We start from the raw sequence: 22,575 nt of genomic DNA, 5'->3' as shown, positions 1-22,575 counted from the left end.
AAAAATTCATGAGAGCTTCTGTTTGACAGGTGCTTTACAAATGTGATTTACAAACATTAAGAGATTTCTACATAAATGTAAGGCTTTTATCGCAAGCTGCCATTTCATCACCTTTCTTGACACTGGTGCTTTGTAGTCTTAATGCAGTGTTACAGTAATTTTGTTATAAACAAGGATTTTCTTTCTGTTTTCACTAGGAAATGCCTAAGCGCATTGTGCAAGACAAACTGTATTTTATATTAGTGACACAAAAAGAATGTGCTTGTATAAAAATAGTAATTAGTGAGAAATATTGATGGAAGACAGAACTGGACATCTCAAAGTCCCGTATCTTACTGCTCCCAAAGTTATAATGAGATCAAAATCTGCCTCCAGATTTTACAATTGGCCTATCTCTGCTGTGGTGTGCAAAGATGACTGTCCACATCCCTAGACAGAGAGAGCAGAACAGTCCATCTGGTGTGAGATAAACATAAGATGGAAGTCTTTCCAACAGTACCTAGAATCATCCTATGATTCTATCTGTAGTGCAGGCACACCTGATAACAACACTCCTGGGAGATGACCACTACTATTAAACAATTTGGCTGCCCCTTGGGAGCTATCTATAGGTTAACTTCATCTTGTAAACTCTGGAGTGGGAGCAAATGTAATTATAAGAGGCGACAAGGTTGGAGGTGGATGTTAGTAATAAAAATGTCAGTTGAAAGATTAGTGTGCTCTCACAGTGTGTGCACTCAGGACAGCACATCAACCATTTGTTACACTGAGCCATAATGTACTTCTCCAAGTCATCAGTACTGGTGACATGCAATCCAGTGCTCCCTTAGGAATCACATGCTCATCCACTAAATGCGTTTTGAAAGCATGAATGATGAGGCTGTCCACACGAGATCATGATGCACAACGGGAGACGCAGCAGCAGAGGGCTGGCCAAGATGCAGAAAGGCTTCTGTGGCCTGAGGTGCACTATCTCTCCATGCTTTGAACAGAGAGGATAATTACATCATTATTCTGGATGACTTTTATGAGGTTGTGCATGATGAAAAAATAGACAATAGCTTCCTCAATCCAATTTTCTTCCCATGCAAGAGCAATCACAATCTGTTTCTAAATATTGCTGTGCCCTAGTAATACATACATTTATACATCTATCTGCAGTGATGAAACCATTTTGTTTCATTATAGAAATGCATAAGTAAATCATGTAAAGTTTCTTAAACAGTGTCTTGGAGAGCTGGTGGCTTAAATAATAATAAATAAATGAGCAGTTTTGTGAAAACCCTGACTCTATACAGAAGATTTTGCAGCACTGAGGCCTACTTTTTCAATCATTCAGTTATAAGTTGTCTCCAAGCTAGTCTGCTTCCAGTTATTCCATCTGCAATCATTCTAGTGTGGTTTCCAATGGAAATGCAAGCATAAAAACATGACAATACTTCCTGTCCATGTTGAGAGGAAGGTCTCCTGGGATTTGACAGATTCATGAATCTTTTGACAGAATCATGAAACGCTTAAACCAATAGCAATTAACTAGAATGTTTTGGGCAAACTTTTCAAGGAAGCACATCTGTGAATACAGCAAAGTAAAACATTTCTCATTTGATATTAAATGCTATCTGGCACTAATATGAAACTCTGGCTCTGTATCCAGAGGTTGTTTATCTGAAGACAGAGGAAGGAAAAATAGGCAGATGGGAAGATTTTTGTAAACATCACTTTCTACTCTCCTGAAAAGAGGTTCCTTTGACTGCACTCATGTGACCAGAGCAGCCAATTCAGATATTTATAAGCAGCAAAGAAAAAGAATTGCTTCCGTGGCATAACTGATCTCAACTGGAAGAGCAGAAGTCATGTAGAGGAAAAAGCCTGGCAGTCTCCTGAGTGTGAAGGAAGCATCATTCAGATTGAGGCCAGCTCCCTCTCCAGCACCTTTCCTGCTTCTCTAATGTGCCTGGCCTTGGAAATCTGCTTTATTCTGGACTCAAAAGTGCCAAATAAGTTACTTAGTATTACAGAATTAAGTGAAGACTGTTCTGCAGGGACGTGAGGATCCTCAGTTGGAAGAGAGACAGAACAAGAAAAGAATGTGACAGAGATCTTTAAAATCACAAGTTGCAAAAAAGGTAAACAAGAAAAAATGTCTCTCTGCCTTAGGAAAAGAAATAGGGGAAATTCAATAAAATATCAAGTCACAGATTTTATAGCAAGCCAACAAAAGTATTTTTTTATGTAACATCAAAATTACAGAACTTCAGGATGGCCGAGGCTGGCAGAGCCCTCTAGGCCATCTGGCCAGTCCTGCTGGGACAGCAGGGACACCCAGAGCAGGGGGCCCAGGCCCATGGCCAGGCAGCTTCTGAAGGTTTCCAGTGAAGAAACCTCACAGCTACTGGGCAACTCATGCAAGTGCTCCGGCACTGCACTGCCTGGTGCTCAGAGTGAACTCCCGTGCTCCAGTTTGTGCCCATTGTCTCTGGTCCTGGCACTGGGCACTACTGAAAGGAGCATGGCTGCATCCTCTTGGCACCCTTCCTTCAGATACAGACACTGATGAGATCTCCCCTGAGCCTCCTTTTCTCCAGCCTGGGCAGTGCCAGCTCTCTCAGCCTCTCCTAACAGGGGAGGTGCTCCATGCCCTGCAGCATTTTGGTGGACCTGTGCTGGACATCTTCCAAAATGTCCAGGTCACTCTGGATGGGCCCAGAACTGGACAAAGTACTCCAGGTGTGCTATCCACCAGTACTGAGTAGATAGGATCACCTCTTGTGACCTGCTGGCAAAACTTTGCCTAATGCAGCCCAGAATACCATTGGCCTTCTTATTTGCAAGGGCACATTGCTGGCTCACGTTCAACTTGGTGTCTACCAGGACCACTAGGCTCTTCTCTGCAGAGCTGCTCCCAGCTGAGAGTCTCCTGCATGTGCTGCTGTCTGGGGGCTGTTCCTCCTCAGCTTCAGGGCTTTGTGCTGTTTGTAAACTGCTTGCTTGCTTCCCCACAGATGAAAGTTGTCTAGGCTGCAGTTAATGGCTTCTCACAGCACCACAGCTATGGAAGGAAATCCCTCTCCTCTTGAAGAGGTGAATCACAGGAAAGAAAAGAAGTCAACATGAAATTAGAAAATATAATTGGACAATATTTTGTGGTCTGAAAACTCCTTCAGACCACAGAACACCTGTACATTTATCAACCTGTACTTTTACATTCTTAGACTGGTACAGTTAGGTAGTTGATCTCATAGGATCACTGAAATGAACCCAGAGTGGAGAACAAGTGCAATTGGGCTTGTGCTGCTTGAAATTTCAGATCACAATCAAGTTTTCCCTGAATCCAATGCATCAGCTCTGTGTTACACTGAGGAGAAGCTTCATCCTGAATTCAGAAAGAAAAGGCTAAAAGACCAGCCACAGCCAAGAAGACATGCAGTAATGCTTTATGTCAGCCTGCAGCCCGTGCCAGCTCTCCTCCCATCACTGTGCTGGGGCTGCATGTTGGACAGAGGTTCCTGAATGAGGAAATTCCTGTGGTTCAGCACTTTTACCCAACAGCACTTCACGATTCTTGCTCTGGCTCTGCCATACTCTGTCTATCACTATTCACTTTGTGGTTACTCTCTCTCCCTAATTAAACAGGAAGGAAAGCCTGTACCTACTGATACTTTCTACATCAGCTGCTTGAAACAAAATGCTTCTTTTGCCCTCTCTCCTCCCTGGATATCGTAGATTCATAGAATCACAGAATGGTTTGGGTTGGAAGGGACCTTTAAGATCATCTAGTTCCAACCCACTGCTATAGGCAGGGACACATCCCTTTAGACCAGGTAGCTCACAGCCCCATCCAGCCTGGCTTTGAGTGCTTTTAGGGAGGGGGCATCCACAATCTCACTGGACAACCTGTTCCAGTGTCTCACTGCCCTCTCAGTAAAGACTTTATCATCATGATGTCTGCCTGGGCCTGTCATAGAGATTACTGATAATGGCCTGGGTGTCTGGGAAGCAGAAGTCACTGCTGCAGGAGGATGAGATGTACTGCTATGTACTGTGGCTGTGATGAGGCACTGGGGGTAAACATTTCCAGGTACAGGTCAAATTCTCTGCAAATATATACTTAGGTTGTAAGCGTATCCACAGTTTACTCCCTGTCTCATACAGCCATATGCAAGTTTCAGCCAAGAGGGTTTTAAATTGATTTAGTGGTCCTGATGAGTGAAAAGCTGGACATGAGAAAGCATTGTGCTCCTGCAGCCCAGAAGGCCAACAGTAGGCCCTGGACTGCATCAAAAGGGGGTTGACAGCAGGGAGAGTGAGGGGATAGTCCCCTCTGCACTGCCCTTATGAGGCTCCTTCTGGAGTACTGTGTCCAGGCCTAGGAGCCCCAGTACAGGAAAGATGTGGAGCTGTTAAAGAAGGTCCAGAGGAGTGCCATGAAGATTATCATAGGACTCTCTTATGAAGAAAAATTGAGGGAGCTGGGATTGTTCAGCTTCAAGAAGAGATGGCTCCAGTGAGACCTCAGTGCTATCTTCCAATACTAAAAATGAGCTTACAAGCAGAAGAGGGGAACAACTTTTTATGCAGGTAGGTAGCAACAGGACAAGGAGGAATGGATTTAAACTGAAACAAGGAAGATTTAGTTTAGATGTTAAGAAGAAATTTTTTATTTGGAGGGTGGTGATGTGCTGGCACAGGCTGCCCAGAGAGTTGTGGGTACCCCATCCCTGGAGGCATTTAAGAGCAGGCTGGGTGGGGCCCTTGGCAGGCTGGTCTGGTGGGTGGCAGCCCTGCCCATCGCAGGGTTGGAACTAGATGATCTTTAACAGCCCCTCCAATCCCTTCCCCAATGATTCAATGAAATCTGTCTTTCAAGATGTTTCAAACAGTGTTCCTGCTTTACAAATGGGAAATCTTCCCATGAGAAAGTCAAATTATTTGTTAAAACTCAAAAGGTCCCAGACAGGGTCATGACTGGATTGCCGTAGCAGTGACTTTAATTCTACTCCAATTGTGTGTTGATCATATGTCCCTGTTTATGTATTGTGTTTTGATGTAGTGTGAAGTCCTTTTATGAATTTTAATTTTAATGCTTTTAATGAATAGCTCATAGCTATTGTTTGCTGTCAGACCCTGAAATGTATTCACATTGCCCCATGGGCTCTTTAGAAGTAAATCTGGAAGTTGCTGTGCCTTGGAAGTGCTCCTCTGGGTGACAGAGAACTGGAAGATAATCACTTGATTGTGAAGTAGAATCCAAGCACGTATTCCTTCCAGATTTATGAAGAAGTGATACTCTGCATTTTGCAGAGCAGTTGTTGAAGTACAGAGGATTCATAGGGCTGGTCCCAGAACACACCGCTCATTTTGATACGTGGGGATGGGTCTTGTTCATGCCACAGGAAGAATTCCAAACACTGGGCAGCAGCTGGCTCCGTTTCATTTCATATTTGAAAAATCAGAATTTAAATTATTTTACAGTGAATTTGTATTTGTTACAATTTTCTTATCTAACCTGATTGATGTATAGAATATTGTTTTCCAAATGTATTCTATATTTTATATAACAATCCTGGGTTTACAGACAGTAGATTGAAGGGCTGATGGGTCTGGCAGTGAAAGTCTGAGAGAACATCTTGAATGCTGACTACCACCATCAGCACTTAGAGTAGAAATTTTTAATCTGTAGCTTTTTTTGACATTATCAAGCACATATATATCTGTTCTAGAAAGTGTCTGAAAAAAGTAGTGTAGAGCTGTCTCTAATAGTGTTTGTTTCTGTTCTTCTGTGGGAACTCACAAAGGTTTCACATTGTTGCCAGCAGTTCAAACCAGAAGCTGCTTGTGTTAATTGTACACTTCCACTCAGAGAAAAAATACACATTGCACAGGAAAATGTGATCCAAAGATTTCTATTCAGTGAGTTGTGGGTCAGGCTCTCAAGAATGCAGAAATAATTGATTACTCAGATATTTAAGTTTACTCACACAGGACTAAGCACATTTTGTCCTCTACAGATGGACTAGACACCAAACAGATCCAAGATCTTGAGTTAAAACTGGAGTACATGTAGCAATATGAGAGAACTTGCACAAATGCTGAAGAAAAAAAAAAAAACTTTCTAGTGAAGGTTCAGGTTAGTGGGGAAACATTTGCAAAAAAGATGGAAGGATTATTGAAATTATGCAATTCCTCCTTACCTCCCAGGAGACCTTGGGGTAAGATTGATTCCAAACCATTTGAATCTACAAATATTTGCTTTTGTTTCTTTTTAGACATGTTTCTAAGTAATGACTTTAAAAACTTATTCTCCCAAAATAGATTAACTAGAATGTAAAAAATAAGAAATGACATATGATCATATTAACCGAACGCGTTACAGCTATTGGAAACTCATATGGTAATTATTTCTCCCAGTGAAGATCATGTTCCTTGTAATAGAGAGACACTTATGTAATACAGCTATCCAAATAAGTGGGATGACAGCAGCTAACAAAGAACCAGGATTTCTTATGAGTTACTTCTGGATTTCTCCTGCATGCTATAAAGCAAGACTGCTTATTACCAAACGCTTAAATGGCACTGGGTGCAAAGCTCAGCACTCAGGACTCACTCTCTCCGTTTCACCTAAGTACTAACTATGGAGTTACAGAGTCACACTTTGTCTTATTACCTTCCTTTCCCATAGTTTCTTTCATACTTGGCTTTGCTCTGACAACAGAAGGGTGGGAAATAGCCCTTCCAGCCTATCCCTGTGTCTGAGAAATTTATCTGAGAATTGGGAGATGTGGGTTTGAATCCTGTTGGTTTGGGAGCCCCTACAGCTCTGATCTCACAGTCTCTGGGCAACGTTTTTGTCACATTATACAAACAGTGAGTAATGTCACCTCCTTTTCTGGCTGCATATTAAAGGATGATATAACAACCCTATGAGATTCTTAAATACAGTTATAGGGGTTGTGAAAGAAGTTAGAACCTTTCTTCTTTTAGGTTTTAGGCATCCAGTGGAACTGAACCCTAACCTTACAAATGTGCTAGTTTGTCTAGCCATAAAAATACAGGGTTTTGCTTCACAGGAATCAGTGAGTTCCATAAAATGGGGGCCCTCTGTATTTACTCACTGTAATAATTTTCAAGTGACAGTCTCAAATACTCTGTAAACATTAGTTCTGGAGCAATGAACAGGCAACGAAATGCTCAAATGTAGTGCTCAGGAAGCAAGATCCTTCAGTTGTCTTAGGGGATACCATGGACCTAAAGTATGCTTATGCTTTTGTCATTCACTAATTATTTTAGGCTGTACCTATCCTAATTAGGTTCTCAGATAAGACTGAATGGAGTGTTTCTGTATACTTCTCCAGCTTTTGAATTTATCCTTTCACTAAGTTACTGGCTTCTTCCATGTTAGGTCTTTGGAGAGCATATTTTGTTGCAGTAACCAAGCAGTTTATGACCAAGGCACTTATCTGCTTCCATTATATCACACTGAGATTTAAAATTAAGATAAGACATGAGAGAAGTGTCGTGATTATCATTTCATCTAGTTTGGTATAAATTAATCCATTAAAATTCAAATGGAATTCTCTCTTCCTTGAGATTTTTGTAACCATTTCAAGAGTAAGTAGTTAAAAGATGAGATAATTCAGCTTTTATATTTCTCCATTTGGCCAAAATTGACTTAACTGTGAAAAGGCAGAGAAAATATTAGGGGAAGTAATGACCTGAAACTGTTCCTGTCAAAAACAGAGCTGCAAGATTTATAAGTATCATATCATAGAATGGCTTGGGTTGGAAGGAATCTCAAGTATCATCAAGTTCTGACCCCCCTTCCACAGGCAGGGTTGCCAGCCATTAGATCAAATGCTAGGTCAGACTGCCCAGTGCCCCATCCAACCTGGCCCTGAACACCTCTAGGGATGGAGCATCCACAAGCTCTCTGGGCAATGTGTTCCAGCACCTCACCACTCTCTCAGTAAAAAGCTTCCCTCTAACATCTAACCTAAATCTCCCTTCCTTTAGTTTAAAACCATTTCCTCTTGTCCTATCACGCTCTACCCTTGCAAAAGGTTGATTTCCCTGTTTATAACGTCCCTTTAAATACTGGAAGGCTGGAATGAGGTCTCCCCACAGCCTCCTCTTTTCAAGGCTGAACAAGGCTGTCTTCATAGGAGAGATGCTCTAGCCCTTGGATTGTCTTCATGGCCCTCCTAAGGACCCCATCCAAAAGCTCCACATCTTTTCTGTGCTGGGGGCCTCAGACCTGGATGCAGTACTCCAGCTCATGAGGGCAGTACAGAGGGGACCTTCTCCCTGCTGACCACCCCTCTTTGGATGGAACCCAGGATACCATTGGCCTTCCAGGCTGCAACAGCACACTGTTGACTCATGTTAAGTTTTTCATAAAATATATTTTCAAAACATATTTTATTTTGTTTTGTTTTATATGTATTATCTTATTAGAGTGCTTGAAGAGCTTTTCAAATCATCTTGGAATCTGAATGATTACTAGCCTTACAGCTGACAAATGATTAAGTAACAGTAACAAAAACATACTGACTGAAAGTAAAACAGTTAAATTAGATTAAAAGACTTTTACTGTACTAACAATGTGATATACTTGGAGTCCCACATGGTGCTGTGGTGTATTCCATAAACTCTGCCTGCTCTCCTCCAAGTTTTGTCCATCATGTGCATTCCTATTAATCTTTATTAAGCATCCCATACTTTTTTTTTTTTTTTATAACTCAAACACTGCTATGCAAATGCAAAGGAAGTAATTTTGAATTCTGCTTATTATACACTTTTCCTTTTTTTATCTCACGATTCTGTTCATGTCAAAGAAATGCAAGATTGGGGTATTTAAACATGAAAATCTCTGGAGAATAAGCTTGTAAAATTCATCACTAAGGGAACAGCTAAGATAAACAACCCTTACCAGCAATAAAGTGACTATACACCTTACAGACAATTGCAAACACTGTAGCCTTACACTGTAGATAATTTAATGCAAAACTTCTGGACTTCTTTAATAGCCTCCCTAGATAATAACCTATATGCCTTGAATATTGCAATAGAAGTTCAGATGCCTTAGGAATGGCCAATGGCTTCTCCAAAGTGACTCCTGTTGATGCTCCAATCTCCTCTCACTTCTTACAAAACTGTTGAGAACGCATTTGATGAGGCTCCTTGGCGTTAGTGATGTATGTATGATTTTTAGGTCCATAGAACTTAACAGAACATTCATGTCTTCAGAGCATGGTAAAAAGACTTGCTGAGAAGCTCTTCTCCTACTTGGGGGATTTCACTTTGTACAAGAGTGAAGGGAGTGAAAAAGCAAATTCTTCAGGAATGACAGTAACCACAATGCTAGAGTAGTGATTTTAATGTAACAACAGTTATTTTAGCTTTAACAAGACCAAGTGCCTGGTCCTACGCTTTGGCCACAACCCCATGCATCGCTAGAAGCCTGGAGCAGAGTGGCTGGAAAGCTGCATGGAGGAAAAGGACTTGGGCATGTTAGTTGGCACTGGCTGAACATGAGCCAGTAGTGTGACCAGGTGGCCAAGAAGGCCAACGGCATCCTGTCTTGTATCAGAAATAGTGCAGGCAACAGGAGCAGGGAGGTGATCATCCTTCTGTACTGGGCACTTGTGGGGCTGTGCTGTGTTGTTTTGGGCCCCTTGCTACAAGAAAGACATAGAGGCCCTGGAATATGTCAAGAGAAGGGCAACAAAGTTAATGGGGTGATTGGAGCACAAGACTTAGAGAGGGGGAGCAGCTGAGGGAACTAAGATCATTCCATCTGAAGGAGGCTCATGGGGGACCTTGCCACTCTCTACAATTGCCTGAAAGGAGATTGTGGTGAGGTGGGGGTCAACCTCCTCTCCCAGCTAACAAAACGTAATGCCTTAAGATGCACTAGGGGAGGTCCAGGTTGGATATTAGCTCAGGAAGCGTGATGAGGTATTGGAACAGCCTGCCCAGGGAGGTGTTCAAGAAGAGGGTCAATGTTGCACTGAGTGGCATGGTCTAGAGTACTCGCAGGCATGGGTTGATGGTTTGACTAGATGATCTTAGTGGTCTTTCCAACCTTAGTAATTCTATGGTTCCATAACTGAACTAAAAGAGAGAGAAGTGCAGCACAGGGAGAGGTGTTGTTCTCTATTAATTAACTAGTAGATTTAGGAAATTGACAGCTTTTGGAAATGAATCTGCTGTAATTTCTTATTATGTCTAGTGAAATGGATGCTGAACTTGAAAGAAATAGACAATAGTTTGCGGCAGAGCATTACAGAAATACAAAAAAGAAAGCTAACATCTCAAAGTGAACTTGATTCACTTTTAGAATCATTTGTGGATTACATCGAATTACAAATTACACTGTTTCACAATGCTAATGAATATGTTCCAGTACATTTTAGAAATAGTGCCTTTTTTTTTAGAAACAGAAGGCTTTTACCAGAGACTTTTAAGAGTAGTAAATTAATGGTCAGCACCAGGGAGATCTCAGTTTTAGTGTTCTTCACAGTTTACATGTTCTAGCAGGGTGATTTACTGAGGTTACATTGTAATGTATACTTACAATTTTTATCACAGTATTTTACAAAGTTCTAAATGTTGTTATAATTTAATTAGATAAGTGGTCTGCCATAAATTGCTTACACCCTTTCATCCTGACATAATTAAATTCATTTTAATACAGAGCTTTTTAGATGTTGTAGTTGATGTATCTATCATATACTGCATTTAGAAACTTAAACATATGGTACTGATAAAGAGCAATGACTGATAATTTCCTTTTCTAAATAGTGAAACTTTTTGATTGAGAGCAGCAGATGCCAAGGTATCTGTTTTGTAATCCAGTGAACATGTGCACTTGAACATGTGTACTTGAACACAGTCATCAGTGCACGTTTGTAAACTCACATAAGTATTATATGAATCATGCTTGGAACCATCCTACAAATAACAGATCCAGTGTCTACTTAAATCAATAGGAAGATTCCCACTGATTTTAACATGCTGTGGATGAGGTCCAAGCTTAGTGACTATGAACGTTTCTTTGAAGAAAGCAGATTATCAATTTATTTAAAAAGAAATCCTCTCATAGCAAAGTTTCCATTGACTTCAGTGCAGTCAGGATTTTCCCTGTGCATGTTTAGACAGTCAGCTTCATGTGCCCTTTAATGACCAAGAAAGGATGTTTATAACTTCGGAAATTCCGTCACGAATAATTGATTGAGCTGTGTAAAGTATCTCTGCCAATGTACCACAACTGTTATTTTTATACACTATTGATATATTTCAGGGAATGCAAACTACATCTTTGTTTAGACATCTATTTTACCCTCAGTTCCTGCCGGGATTCACAGGCCGAGTGCTCTGTCACTTCTTTACATGCAAACTACTTACTGTCAGTGCAGATGTCATTAAAGCTGCACGATAGCTAGCATGCTGGCTTAAAGAAGCTGAAACCTTGGTTCAAATCCTTCGTCTTCCCTGTGTGGTTTAAACTTGCATCTCCCACGTTGCAGGGAGCTGCCTGGCCTCCTGCAAATGGGCTGATATATGATTAAAGCTGCTTTAATTTCTATCAGATGTTATTTACTGGAGGGGCTTCTGGGAATGCATATCTTCCCTCTCACAGCTGAGAGCCCCCGAAGCACAAAAGTGGAGATTTATTGAGACATTGGGTAACTTGTTTTCAATTTTCTTTCCTTCTCCCCACTCCAAAGTAATTCTTAGCTATTCCAGTGAGTTTTCGGAGAGGCTCGGGAGACTTTATTCACTCTGGCTTAGGAGCCTGTGCACTCTTCCAAGAGATGTGGTTCAAGTTCTCCAGACAGAGGGCAGCTGCAGAATAGGCAGCTACTGTCACTGACACACTGAAGAAAATCCTTTTTGACAGTATAACCTTTTTCTGCTTTCCTGCAGGTGCTGCTGCCACCATATGATGATCCTGCAAACGGAGCTGCTAAAGATCCTCCACCACCTTATGTGTCAGCATAAGAGGGAGCTCTACACCTAGGGAGGATAGCTTTACTTTTCAGATATCGGAGCAATAGTTTGATAATTTCACTTCCATGTTTCAACATCTATGGGTTACACACTGCTGTTCTGCTGACATATTGAAACCTAAATTTTATGATTAAAATTCTGTAGATAGTTTTCATAATTTGCTGCAACTACAGCTGTGTGCTGAACTAGTTTCAGAGCAATTCTGGGTAGTGATAAGGTTACAGTAGTCACTGAATAGCTTTGACCACTTGCAGTCATAGAGAGTGTAGGACTTTGCATCATCAAACAGGTCAAACAGGTTCAGAGTAATTTCCTTTTTTTCCCCCTTAATTTATAAAAATTCCAAAGCATTACCTTTTTTCTCAGATGCCCAATTTGACCTTCAGAACACAGACCAAGTCCAAAAAGTGACAGTTTCATTCCCGTTCTGCAAAAAATTATTGTGCTACAAAAAGATGATTATTGCAAGGAGTTTTATATATTATTCTCACCTGGCTAGTAAAAAGCAAATCTAGTGGGGAAAAATAAAAATAGGAAGTCAGAGTACACATAGTAATACTCTGTGATGTCTTGTTAGAACCAGAACAAGTGGTCCAGCAGGACTTACTCTGTCCCAGCCTGCAACTATTCTAATGTTCAGAGCAAAACTTAGCAACTGGTGATTTTCTCTTCCTGCCTATGCCTCCTTTTCCTCTCTAGAAACTTCTCAGATAGTACTTTGATGTCACGAGATCCCTGTTTTTAAAGCCCCATGGTTAGGTGACAAAGCTGCATCTTTCGCAGTCAATATGCAAATGTTTTCCCATTGGAATGTGCCTGTAAATATCGCAGTGTTCTGTTGAGCGTGAAGTAAATTATACAGATTCTAAGATACAAGCTCCCAACCGATGGGAAACTTATGCATGTAACTTCCTCTAGCATTAGCAGATATTTTTAGTGTGTTTCTCATGTACACCAACGTGGGGATTTTAGATTCCTTTTGTAACTGAACTGGTAATGCTGAGAATCCTTCTCACAGGTCTCATCCATCCATGAATGTTTGTGTGAGGTATTTTTTTGTTCCCCAGAGAAGTGCCTCCTGCACATATAACCTTTTTTGTTGTTGATGAAGGTTCTACTTTTAATTGGAAAGCATCAGGGCAAGGAAATAGAATGTGTGTCTCTACCTCTCACCACTCCTCCCTGTGGTGCCTCCTCTCCTTCTAAGGTGATTGACAGGCTGATGCCACTGTGCACAGGGAAAGGGCAGTGCAGAGGTGGACCACAGTTTGGAAGAGCACCAGAAGGACCCAAGGTGCCATCTCCCTGCGACCCAAGGTGCTGGCACAGGAGCCCATGCCCTTTCCAAGGAGGACATCCGTTCTCACACTCAGTGCATTGACTCCATTCTGCAGCCCAAAGGAGAGTGGAGCTTTTCTTGCCTTTTTCTGGAAAAGAGCTTTCCAGGGGAAGACAGGACCAACTGCTTCTTTTCACAGAGGTTCTCACTGTGACCCGTCCTTGCATGGGTCATAGAAGGAAGAATCAAACTCTTCTACCACACCTCTGGGAAATGCAGGTTCCAATCTGCCTTTTGGCATTTTACATTGTGGTTCATTCAATCTGGGATCAAAATAAACAATGATTTTGACCAAACACATCCTGAAGTCCATCCATCGATTTCTGTCACAGCCCTATTGCTTCCATCAGAATAACTCCATTTATAATTATCTCACTGTAGTTATCTTTGGGAATTTATCTGAATTTGAGGGTTGGGCTGGCTGGTTGGGCTTCTGAGCTTCGTTTTCTTTCATTCCTGACAGATTTGTGAAGGTTTTTAAATAGCCATCTGTTTGAGAAAAGCTGGTTGTAGATACATCACATCTGTGTATACAAACTTCTCTACAATAAAGGGGCGTTTCCTCAAGAGTGTGGAAATCATTTTTGTTGAACTTCCAAGAACAAACCTACACAAATTCCTCTCCAATCAATCTGACGTGGTAGGATTTGCTCTGTAAATGAACTAAACAACCATCTTTCCCTCTGTACTACGTAAGCAGAGAAAAGAATAGGAAGTTTATCAGGTAACTTATTGTACAATAAAAACAAATGATAATTGAAGCTTTTGGTTTGTTGTCCAGAAGTGCAGGCAGTTTCCCAAGTCTGATGAAGTGACATGGACAGAACAGGGCTATACTGAGTTATACTAAAAGCTGTGGTTTCTTTTTCTGCACATCATTACAGGGATAATGTTGTGCTAATTCATATGAAATTTCTGTAGATGCTAGCTTGTCAGACTGAAAAAACAAGACCTCTTTATTCACACCATACATGCATAAGTGTGACTGCATTTGTGCTCCTGTCAGTTCTCCTTATATAGTTCAGATTTTGGTCAATTTGAGATAAAGGGATCACAGGTTATGGTGTCAAAACCATGACATTTCAGCACATCGTGTTGACAGACAGCTAGGTAGGAGGGAGCAGATAATGCATCGTAAGTTCAGCTCTGCTGCTGTATCAGGGGATATGCATGGGAGATGAGTTCCCCCACTCCCAAGGAAAAGCTGGATTCCCAGGGTCATAGGAAGAGATGTGAACCCCAGCCAACAGTTTTTTATCCTCAGTTGTTGAAATAATTCTCCATTTCTGCATCTAAGCCTGGGGAATTCACACCACAGCTTTTCTGGTACTCATTTTTAATAGTCAGTCATCTGTGACACACAAACCCATTAAAAACCTGGCTTGTTGGGTTGCTGGGAGCTTTGGGAACTGCTTGTTTCTAATAGTGCTTTTCTCACTATTCCTTGCACTTTTCCTCATCTCCTAGATATTAGGAGCACACACTTCCTCAAAGTGTTTCCTGTTTGCTTATCTTAAACTCTAAGGCTTCATGAAGTCAACACATGATAAAACATAAATTCCATTTCCTTCATCTGTTCCTAACATTCTTATTCCTAATGAAACAGAATAGCTTCCCTTTCTCAAACACACATCTGTGCATCATCCTGGGGATAGTAAAGAGGAATTCATTCATATGGTGACCCGAAACATGACACTTGTAAGTACATGACATTTTCTCAGAATTAACAACCATTGTTTTAGATGTTAACCTGTCCGTATTTCTTTGGGAAAACTTTTGGTCTCCAGTCCACAACTGATATCTTACCAAAGGCCGTATCAGACTCATTTACAACCAGAGAAAAGCTTGGCAAGGAAGCTGAGGGAAAAGAAATGCATGCCCTTTAAACAGCCCAGAGGGAAAGTGTTGTTGCACTGAGAGATTCACTGCTACAAACCTGGTTGGTTTATGTGCCTTCTCCTATGCTATGGTCAGAAATATAATTGCTCCTGTATCCTTCTATGTAGGCTTTTACACCAGCTCTGTTGCAAATTTTCATCACTGGAATGGATAATATCTTGGTCTTACATGTCATTTGAAGACATCTCTGGATGTCTTTTTCTAAATCTAAGGAAGCAATGATTAAATTCCTACCAAACTGTCCAGTTTGACAGAGGACTCCAAGCATTTATTTAGTGGCTGCTTCTCTGAAGCTAAGTTATGTCCTCCCCATTTATAGGTCTACAGGAGGTCTATTTCTTGCAAGATGTTGGTTCCTGTGGCTAGGGAGATGTTCCCACACTGTCTCAGTTCACAGCTCAGAGAAATCCAAACAGCAGCCACAGCTATCTAAAGGAAGGCTGGGCTCTGATAAACCAGGATTAGAATCCTTTCAGGGAAGGACTCTGGTATTTGTAAATGATGGCTCCACACCCATGGATTTGACCCAAAATGGTTCTGCGACGTGGCCAGTATTTCAGCAGAATAGCTCAACAGGGTGTGGAATGCATATCTGTGACCTTCTGCCTGCAGCCTGCCTACCTCCAGCAGAACGGGATACCGGAGCAACAGGAGTGCAGCCCCGTGGCCTCCCGGCCAGCACATTTTCAAAGCAAAAAGGCTGTTCTACAAAAATAAAAATAAAAATCCTGGACAGTGAGCTACAGCTGTAGTTTAAGTGAAGAAATAACATGATGTGCGATGTGTATCTTACTTTGTTTTCTTTCAGTTTACTCAAACCTTTCAATCAGGACTGGTCTGAAAAAGTCACGAAATGTCTCTGTCCTTAGTAGCCAAAACTGGACTTAAGTAATTGGCCGGAGATGAGAAAAGCGGGTTCCTTGGAAGGCTGACTGAGCAGTGAGGTGATGAGTCAGGGATGTGGCAGGGCTAGCCAGCAGAGGAGCTGCAAGGCTACCCTAAGGCAGGGAGCTGCAGCTATTCCAGAGGGCTCCGCTTGCTCTTTCAGGTCAGTGTGACCAGGAGCAGCAGGGATGAGCCACACATTTTTTAGCCCAGAATCTGGGCATCATTCCAGTACCTAAATGCATCCTGCTTATAGCTCTGTCTGTTTTCATGTAGACTATGCCTGCATATACAAAACAATCTTTTGTTTGTTTAATTGTTTGTTTTGGTGTTGAAAGATGTTTTGAGTCTTCTTTTGCTTCATCGGTAGGAACTCTGCAGAGATCGTCCCCCTCCAAAATGCTCCATTTCAGATTCATTCATGACACTGGGGGCAAGGATGCAACTGGAGACAGAGGTGCAGCACTGGCAGACTTAGCATCAAGTCCCCTGAGCACATTCAGTATCAGGGTGGGCTAGGTGCTCTCAAATACAGGTGCCATCCCAATAAGACAGGTGCATTCTGCCTTATGGATGGCAGATCTTTTGGGCTGCACAGATATCCTGTGTCTTACGGATTTTCAGTTATATTTTGTAACTTTTATAGTTATATTTTGCATATCACCCATACACCAGTCTAAGACTGCTAGTTAAACAACAAATTGGTGGAGCATTCTGAAGATCGGTTCGATTTATATTGATTATATTGATGAGGTCATTCTTGGCAGCTTCAGATGCACTCAACTGAGGACAGCAAGGGCAATAAAAGTTCAGGAACAAAGGTGAGAGCTGGACCTTAGTTGTAAATATTAATCTTTTGTGAGTTCATGAATTTTTCTCTTCATCAAATTGTTATAAAATTGGAATTGTTTCATTTCCTTTACTGTATCAGAGCCAAGGATGAAATTAAGTTTATCAGTTATACAGACCAGCCTAAGTTTCCTGCTATTGTGTGATCCTGCTTCTTTGCTTTCCATTAAAAAAAAAAAAAAAGTAAGAAAAAGTTCAAAATGCTTTTAATGAAGAAAACCATTAAGTACAGCAATTTGTTGTTATTGTGGAGGAAGTACAGCTTCACCTTCACCAGGTGGAATCACAAGCTGGGAAAATTTTGTGATACAATCCTTGATCATGTGTTTGTGATGACTACATACATTCCACGCACAGTGTCTTTTCTGGACATTTTTAAGTTTAGTTTAGTTTTTACTACAAAGAATGCAAAATCTTGATGTTGATTCTACTTTACTTTTGAAGCAAAAAAGAGTTTATCCATTTTGTTGTGAGTCTGTGACTTTTCCTTTTGGTTGGAATGTGTTTGGGTTGGACTCAGTTTATTGCCCAAATACGTTTACCACATCGACAAGCTATATTGAAGATGTTACTACGGATCTTTGTCCTGGCACAGTTTTTCTTTACTGTGAAATCTAATCTTGCGTTTGGATATTTGAATTTTCCAGATATTTGGGGTCAGGGAAGTTGAGGAATTTTTTTTACATCACTAGGAAGGCATGACATTATTTAAGATACTATATAGCTTCAACCAGACAGTAGTACTTTCAAGAAATCTTTCATTCTATGCTTTCACCAAAACAAAGTTATCTTTCTTTTCAGACTTTATAAGCACAGCGGCCTGGTACAAAGCCAAAATATTGGCAAATGCCATTGTCAGTAGTGGTATTCAAAAAGCATATTTTGGAGAGTTTCTGAATGCTTAGACTACACATATCATAGAATATCCATTATACAAAGTTGTAACCAAAAGAGGCTGAATACTGTTCCTGGGAATTTTTTAGGTCACCTCCTCTCTAAATTTTTCTGTAATTGTGTGATTTGGTGCATTACTCAGAAAACTGATAACGGAACACAGGACTGCTTGGGAAAGCAGATCTTTTCAAACTTTCTTAATGGGGCTGTGGAATGGATCAGTATGGGTTTGAGTGGAAGCATTGCACACTTGGACATTTCTTAGGCACTTCATCTGAGACAGTATAATATTTTGACTAGAGAACTAGAATAACGAAGGGACTGCATTTCACACATGAAATAGATTGCAAAAGAGCTGATAAGTCTCAGCTGTATGTAAGCAAAGAACTCTCAGCAAGTGTTTCAAGAGAAATTCTGCAGGAATCAGTTTTTGACCACATGGTGCTTAAAATTCTTAATCCATTACCTTAAAGAGCGTAAATCATCAATACAAAGATTTTAAAAAGGTCAAGTTATGTCTTGCCTATACCTTAGGGCTGTAAGTAATTCATACAGAATGTTTTGAAAAGACTGGAGTGGATTAGTGAAAACCTGAAAGAGTCATTAGAGAGTTGGAAAATATGCCATCAAGTGAAAAATTCAGAAAATGCAATGCCTGTAATAACTCAGATTTAAGAGGTGACTTAAGGACACTGTATAAGTATGTAGGGAACAAAACTTTAGTAACAGGTGTCTTCAGTGTAACCAACAAAAGTTAACAGAACCCAGTGGCAGAAAGCTGAAGTTAGAAAGATCAGACCAGAAACAAGCTGACTTCTTCTATCCTACATTCCTCTCCTTCACATTTGATAACATTTTTTAAGGGCTTATTTTTTCTTGTTTGCCAATTTTTTGAGTAATAACTGAATGCTCTTGCAAAGCAATTCATAAATGTATTCAGGAGTGAACAAGTGTCGGAAATTTCTGCCTCTTTTGTCGAAGCTTTAAAGAAGAATCTGGATATTTTATTCCAAAACTGATATCTAGACACGTTCAGTCACTGCCTATCCTTATGGATGCTTGAAAAGCATTTGGGGTCCTCTGCACAGCCTGGCAAGCACAGGAACAGCCTGGGCAGCAAGGACCAGCCTTATTCTCTTCTCTTACCTTGAAACAGGTCTGGCAACCAAGGGAACTAACACCTACATTTCTCATGCTCTCTGTAAGGCACCAAGTCCTCCAGGAACTGTTGTCACAAGTCCAGGTACTGCAGGACCAGTCTTTCAGGAGTCAAATCTGTTTTAAGGGGATGACATTTTTTAAGAAAGCACCAAAACTTCTGAACACATATTTAACTCATATTTCCTTTCCATTTATGCTCAGTGTAGGCTTTGGTGCCTCCTGAACATATCCCTTGATCTTCTCAAGGTGGGTGACAAGCAAGACTTATCTGGGAACCAGCATGGGAGCTGGAAGAAAAGATGCTTTCAGTCTGCAACATTTAATCAAACTAGTTCATAATAGCTACAGTTCTACCAGAGGAGCCTTTCAACAGAATATATTGCTCCTGAGTCACTTTGTATATTTATATCTTTATACCTGCTACGATATAGCCTGCTTCAATTTAATAGTATTAATACTGTCAATTGATTTCATTAAAGATGAAATCAGAGTAAAACTCAAGTCAGGAGCACTCAGGGTATGGCTTAAATTACGTAGGGAAACATTGCAAATGTAATTGTATTGTACACATGTTGAAAGTTACAGGCAAAAGTAAACTGTATGAATATAGAGAGGCAATCCCAGTATGATGTTTCAGCTACTTGAAGTGGATGAGTGGGTTCTGCAGGTAAATTCAGTACACTTTTGAGCTATTGCAGTCATTTGAAAATCTCTCTGTAACTAGAAGGAATTCATGTTGCATCTTTTTTAATTACCTGCAGACCTAGCACTTTCAAGAATCAGTGAATTAATTTCATTGAGAATTGAACCCAAGAAAGAGCATCTCATCTAATTAAGGCTGGTGCTTCCAATGATGGCTTTCAATCTGCATACATATTGTAAGCTGTGCTTGAATAATGGCAGTGCAATCTGCCTTATCAACTGAATTACTAGTACACACACATTTTCATATTTCCAATCATAGGGCCATGATACAAGCTTTCAGTGACTTAAAAATACAGACCATTTCCCTAGAGATTAATAAGGATACTTAATAGTACAGCAGCTTTATTATTTTACTTATGAGCATTCCAGACCTTGCATGTGAATAGAAAAAAAAAAATGGAGTTATTCCACTGGCAAAAGCTGTAGCCTTTATAGCACTAACACCATTTTAATATACTAATCTTAACCTTTTGGGGTTTTTTTTACTACAGTCTAATATTTTCTTCTTTGTGATAGAATCTAACAAAACATTGATCTAGGCCTTTCAGAAATATGACTTGCTAAAAACTTTGCTGTCTGCAAATACTTTATCATAGTCAACACAAAGGCAGTAGAATAAGTAAGAATGACAGCAAGTGCAAGTAAGGGAGACATGAACTTTAAAACACATTCACATCATAGGGAGCTGACAATTTCCATACAAATGACAGCACAGGTATAATGCCAAATTTTCTTAAAGTTCTACTGAATCAGAATCGTGCCCAGTGAATAGCAAACAGTAACTAGGGGGCACTTAATTTGTACAAAGGAGGCACTTAACTTGTACAAATGCATTCTTAGTTTAAGGGAAAAAAAATAGAAAAAGCAAACAATAATTAAAGATGCTGCAGAACATGGACAAGCGATAAAGACAGGACTGGTTTCTCATCACTAGGCTGTCCTCATCTAACCTGCTCGTTTTAGGCAAAGGAAATGCATTCGATCTAATCTACCTGAACTTCAGCATAGCGTTCCCACAGGAGAAATTATTACTTTAAATAGGAACTCGGAGAAAGACTGTAAGTACGGACTTAGCTAATAATAGGAAACTGGGATGAGAGAGTGTTCAAAGTGAAAAGTTAATAGTGATTTCTGAAAGATCAGTTTGAGGATCTTATTAACATTTAATTTTTTCAGTCATTAAATTAGCAATCAAAAGTGAAAGTTTCCTGGCAAAACACAAAAGTCAATTGGTATTGTAAGTGGAAAGGAAAAGGAGGATCTTACTTGGAAAGGACTGAATTATTTGAAGAAGGAAAGAATTGAAAGTGAGATTAAATGTAATAGTATTAAAAAAAGATCATGTATTCTCAGCCTTGAAAAAAGAAGACTGAGAGGGGACCTGATCCAGGTCTATAAATATCTAAGGTGTGGGGGGCAGAATGGCGAGGCCGGACTCTTTTCAGTGGTGAGTGGAGACAGGACAAGGGGAAACGGCTGGAAACTGCAGCATAGGAAGTTCCACACAAACATGCGCAAGAACTTCTTTACAGTGAGGTGACGGAGCACTGGAACAGGCTGCCCAGGGAGGTGGTGGAGTCTCCTTCTCTGGAGATGTTCAAGACCTGCCTGGATGCCTACCTGTGCGACCTGGTGTAGGGAACCTGCTTTGGCAGGGGGGTTGGACTCGATGATCTCTGGAGGTCCCTTCCAACCCCTACAATTCTGTGATTCTGTGATTAGCTAGATTCATCCGCTAGAAAACAAGTGCAGCTGTATATATCAAGGATACAAGGAAAGCAGTGGATGTTATGTACCTTGACTTCAGCAAAGCTTTAGATACTGTCTTCCATAACATCCTCATAAGGAAGCTTAGGAGGTGGGATAGATGAGTGGACAGTGAAGTGCATTGAGAACTGGCCGAGTGGCAGAGCTCAGATGACTGTGATAACAGGTACAGAGTCTAGCAGGAAGCCTTAATTAGTATTGTTCCCCAGGGGTCAGTACTCAGACTGGTTTTGTTCAACATCTTCATAAATGATCTGGGTGAGGGGATAGAGCGTTCTCTCAGCAGGTTTGTTGATATAGAGCTGGGAGGAATGGCTGACAGACCAAAAGGCTGTGCTGCCATTCAGCAAGAGCTGGACAGTCTGGAGACTTGGGTGGAGAGGAACCTAATGAGGTTCAACAAAGACAAAGGTAGAGTTTTGCATTTGGGGAGGAATAAGCGTATGTTTATTCTCCCCGATTCCATGCTTAAGTACAGGTTTGGGGTTGAACTGTTGGAAAGCAGCTTTGCAGAGGACCTGGGTGTCCTAGTGTACAACGTTTGCCATGAATCAGCAGTGTTCTCTTGTGGCCAAGAGTGCCAGTAGTATCCTGGGGTGCATTAGAGTGTGGCCAGCAGGTTGAGGGAGTTAATCCTTCCATTCTCCTCTGCCTTGGCGAGGCCAAGTTTGGAGTTGTGGGTCCAATTCCAGGCTTCTCAGTTCAAGAAAGACAGGGAACCGGATCTGCCTTGGCTGGCACTCCACACAGCATGGTTCTTGGATTTGCAGGGCTTAGTGATTTTAGGTCTGTAAACGATGATGAAACCACTTCATCTTTGCCTTTTGCATTCCTTCTCACTGTTTTTTGTTTGTTTTCAACTTGCGAACAAAAATCACAATGCTGTGCAACAAAGCAGAATTTTTTGCTTCTTCATAAGTGGCAAAACCTTGTAAAACTACTGATAGAAACACCGCACTCTGCTTTCTCCACCCGGACGGTGCAGCTGCGGGGACAGCTCAGCAGCGGTGTCCTCCTGCACCCGACTCGCTTATTCCACCGCCTTTCTCAGCATTTTCCCTGAGGGG

The 22,575-nt window shown here is 40.9% G+C and overlaps 1 protein-coding gene across 1 annotated transcript in view; it reads left to right on the top strand.

Annotated features, from left to right (window-relative positions):
- The window catches only part of LAPTM4B (lysosomal protein transmembrane 4 beta), a 57,771-nt gene extending 43,856 nt beyond the window's left edge, over window positions 1-13,915 (top strand). The window contains 1 exon segment of the mRNA XM_048940025.1: window positions 11,926-13,915. Within this exon segment, the coding sequence (XP_048795982.1) occupies window positions 11,926-12,000 (75 nt within the window). The 3' untranslated portion in view covers window positions 12,001-13,915.
- The last annotated feature ends 8,660 nt before the right edge of the window (window positions 13,916-22,575 follow it).

This window comes from Lagopus muta, chromosome 3, assembly GCF_023343835.1.
Source record: "Lagopus muta isolate bLagMut1 chromosome 3, bLagMut1 primary, whole genome shotgun sequence".
NCBI lineage: Eukaryota > Metazoa > Chordata > Aves > Galliformes > Phasianidae > Lagopus > Lagopus muta.
This window is presented reverse-complemented; position numbering and strand designations above follow the sequence as displayed.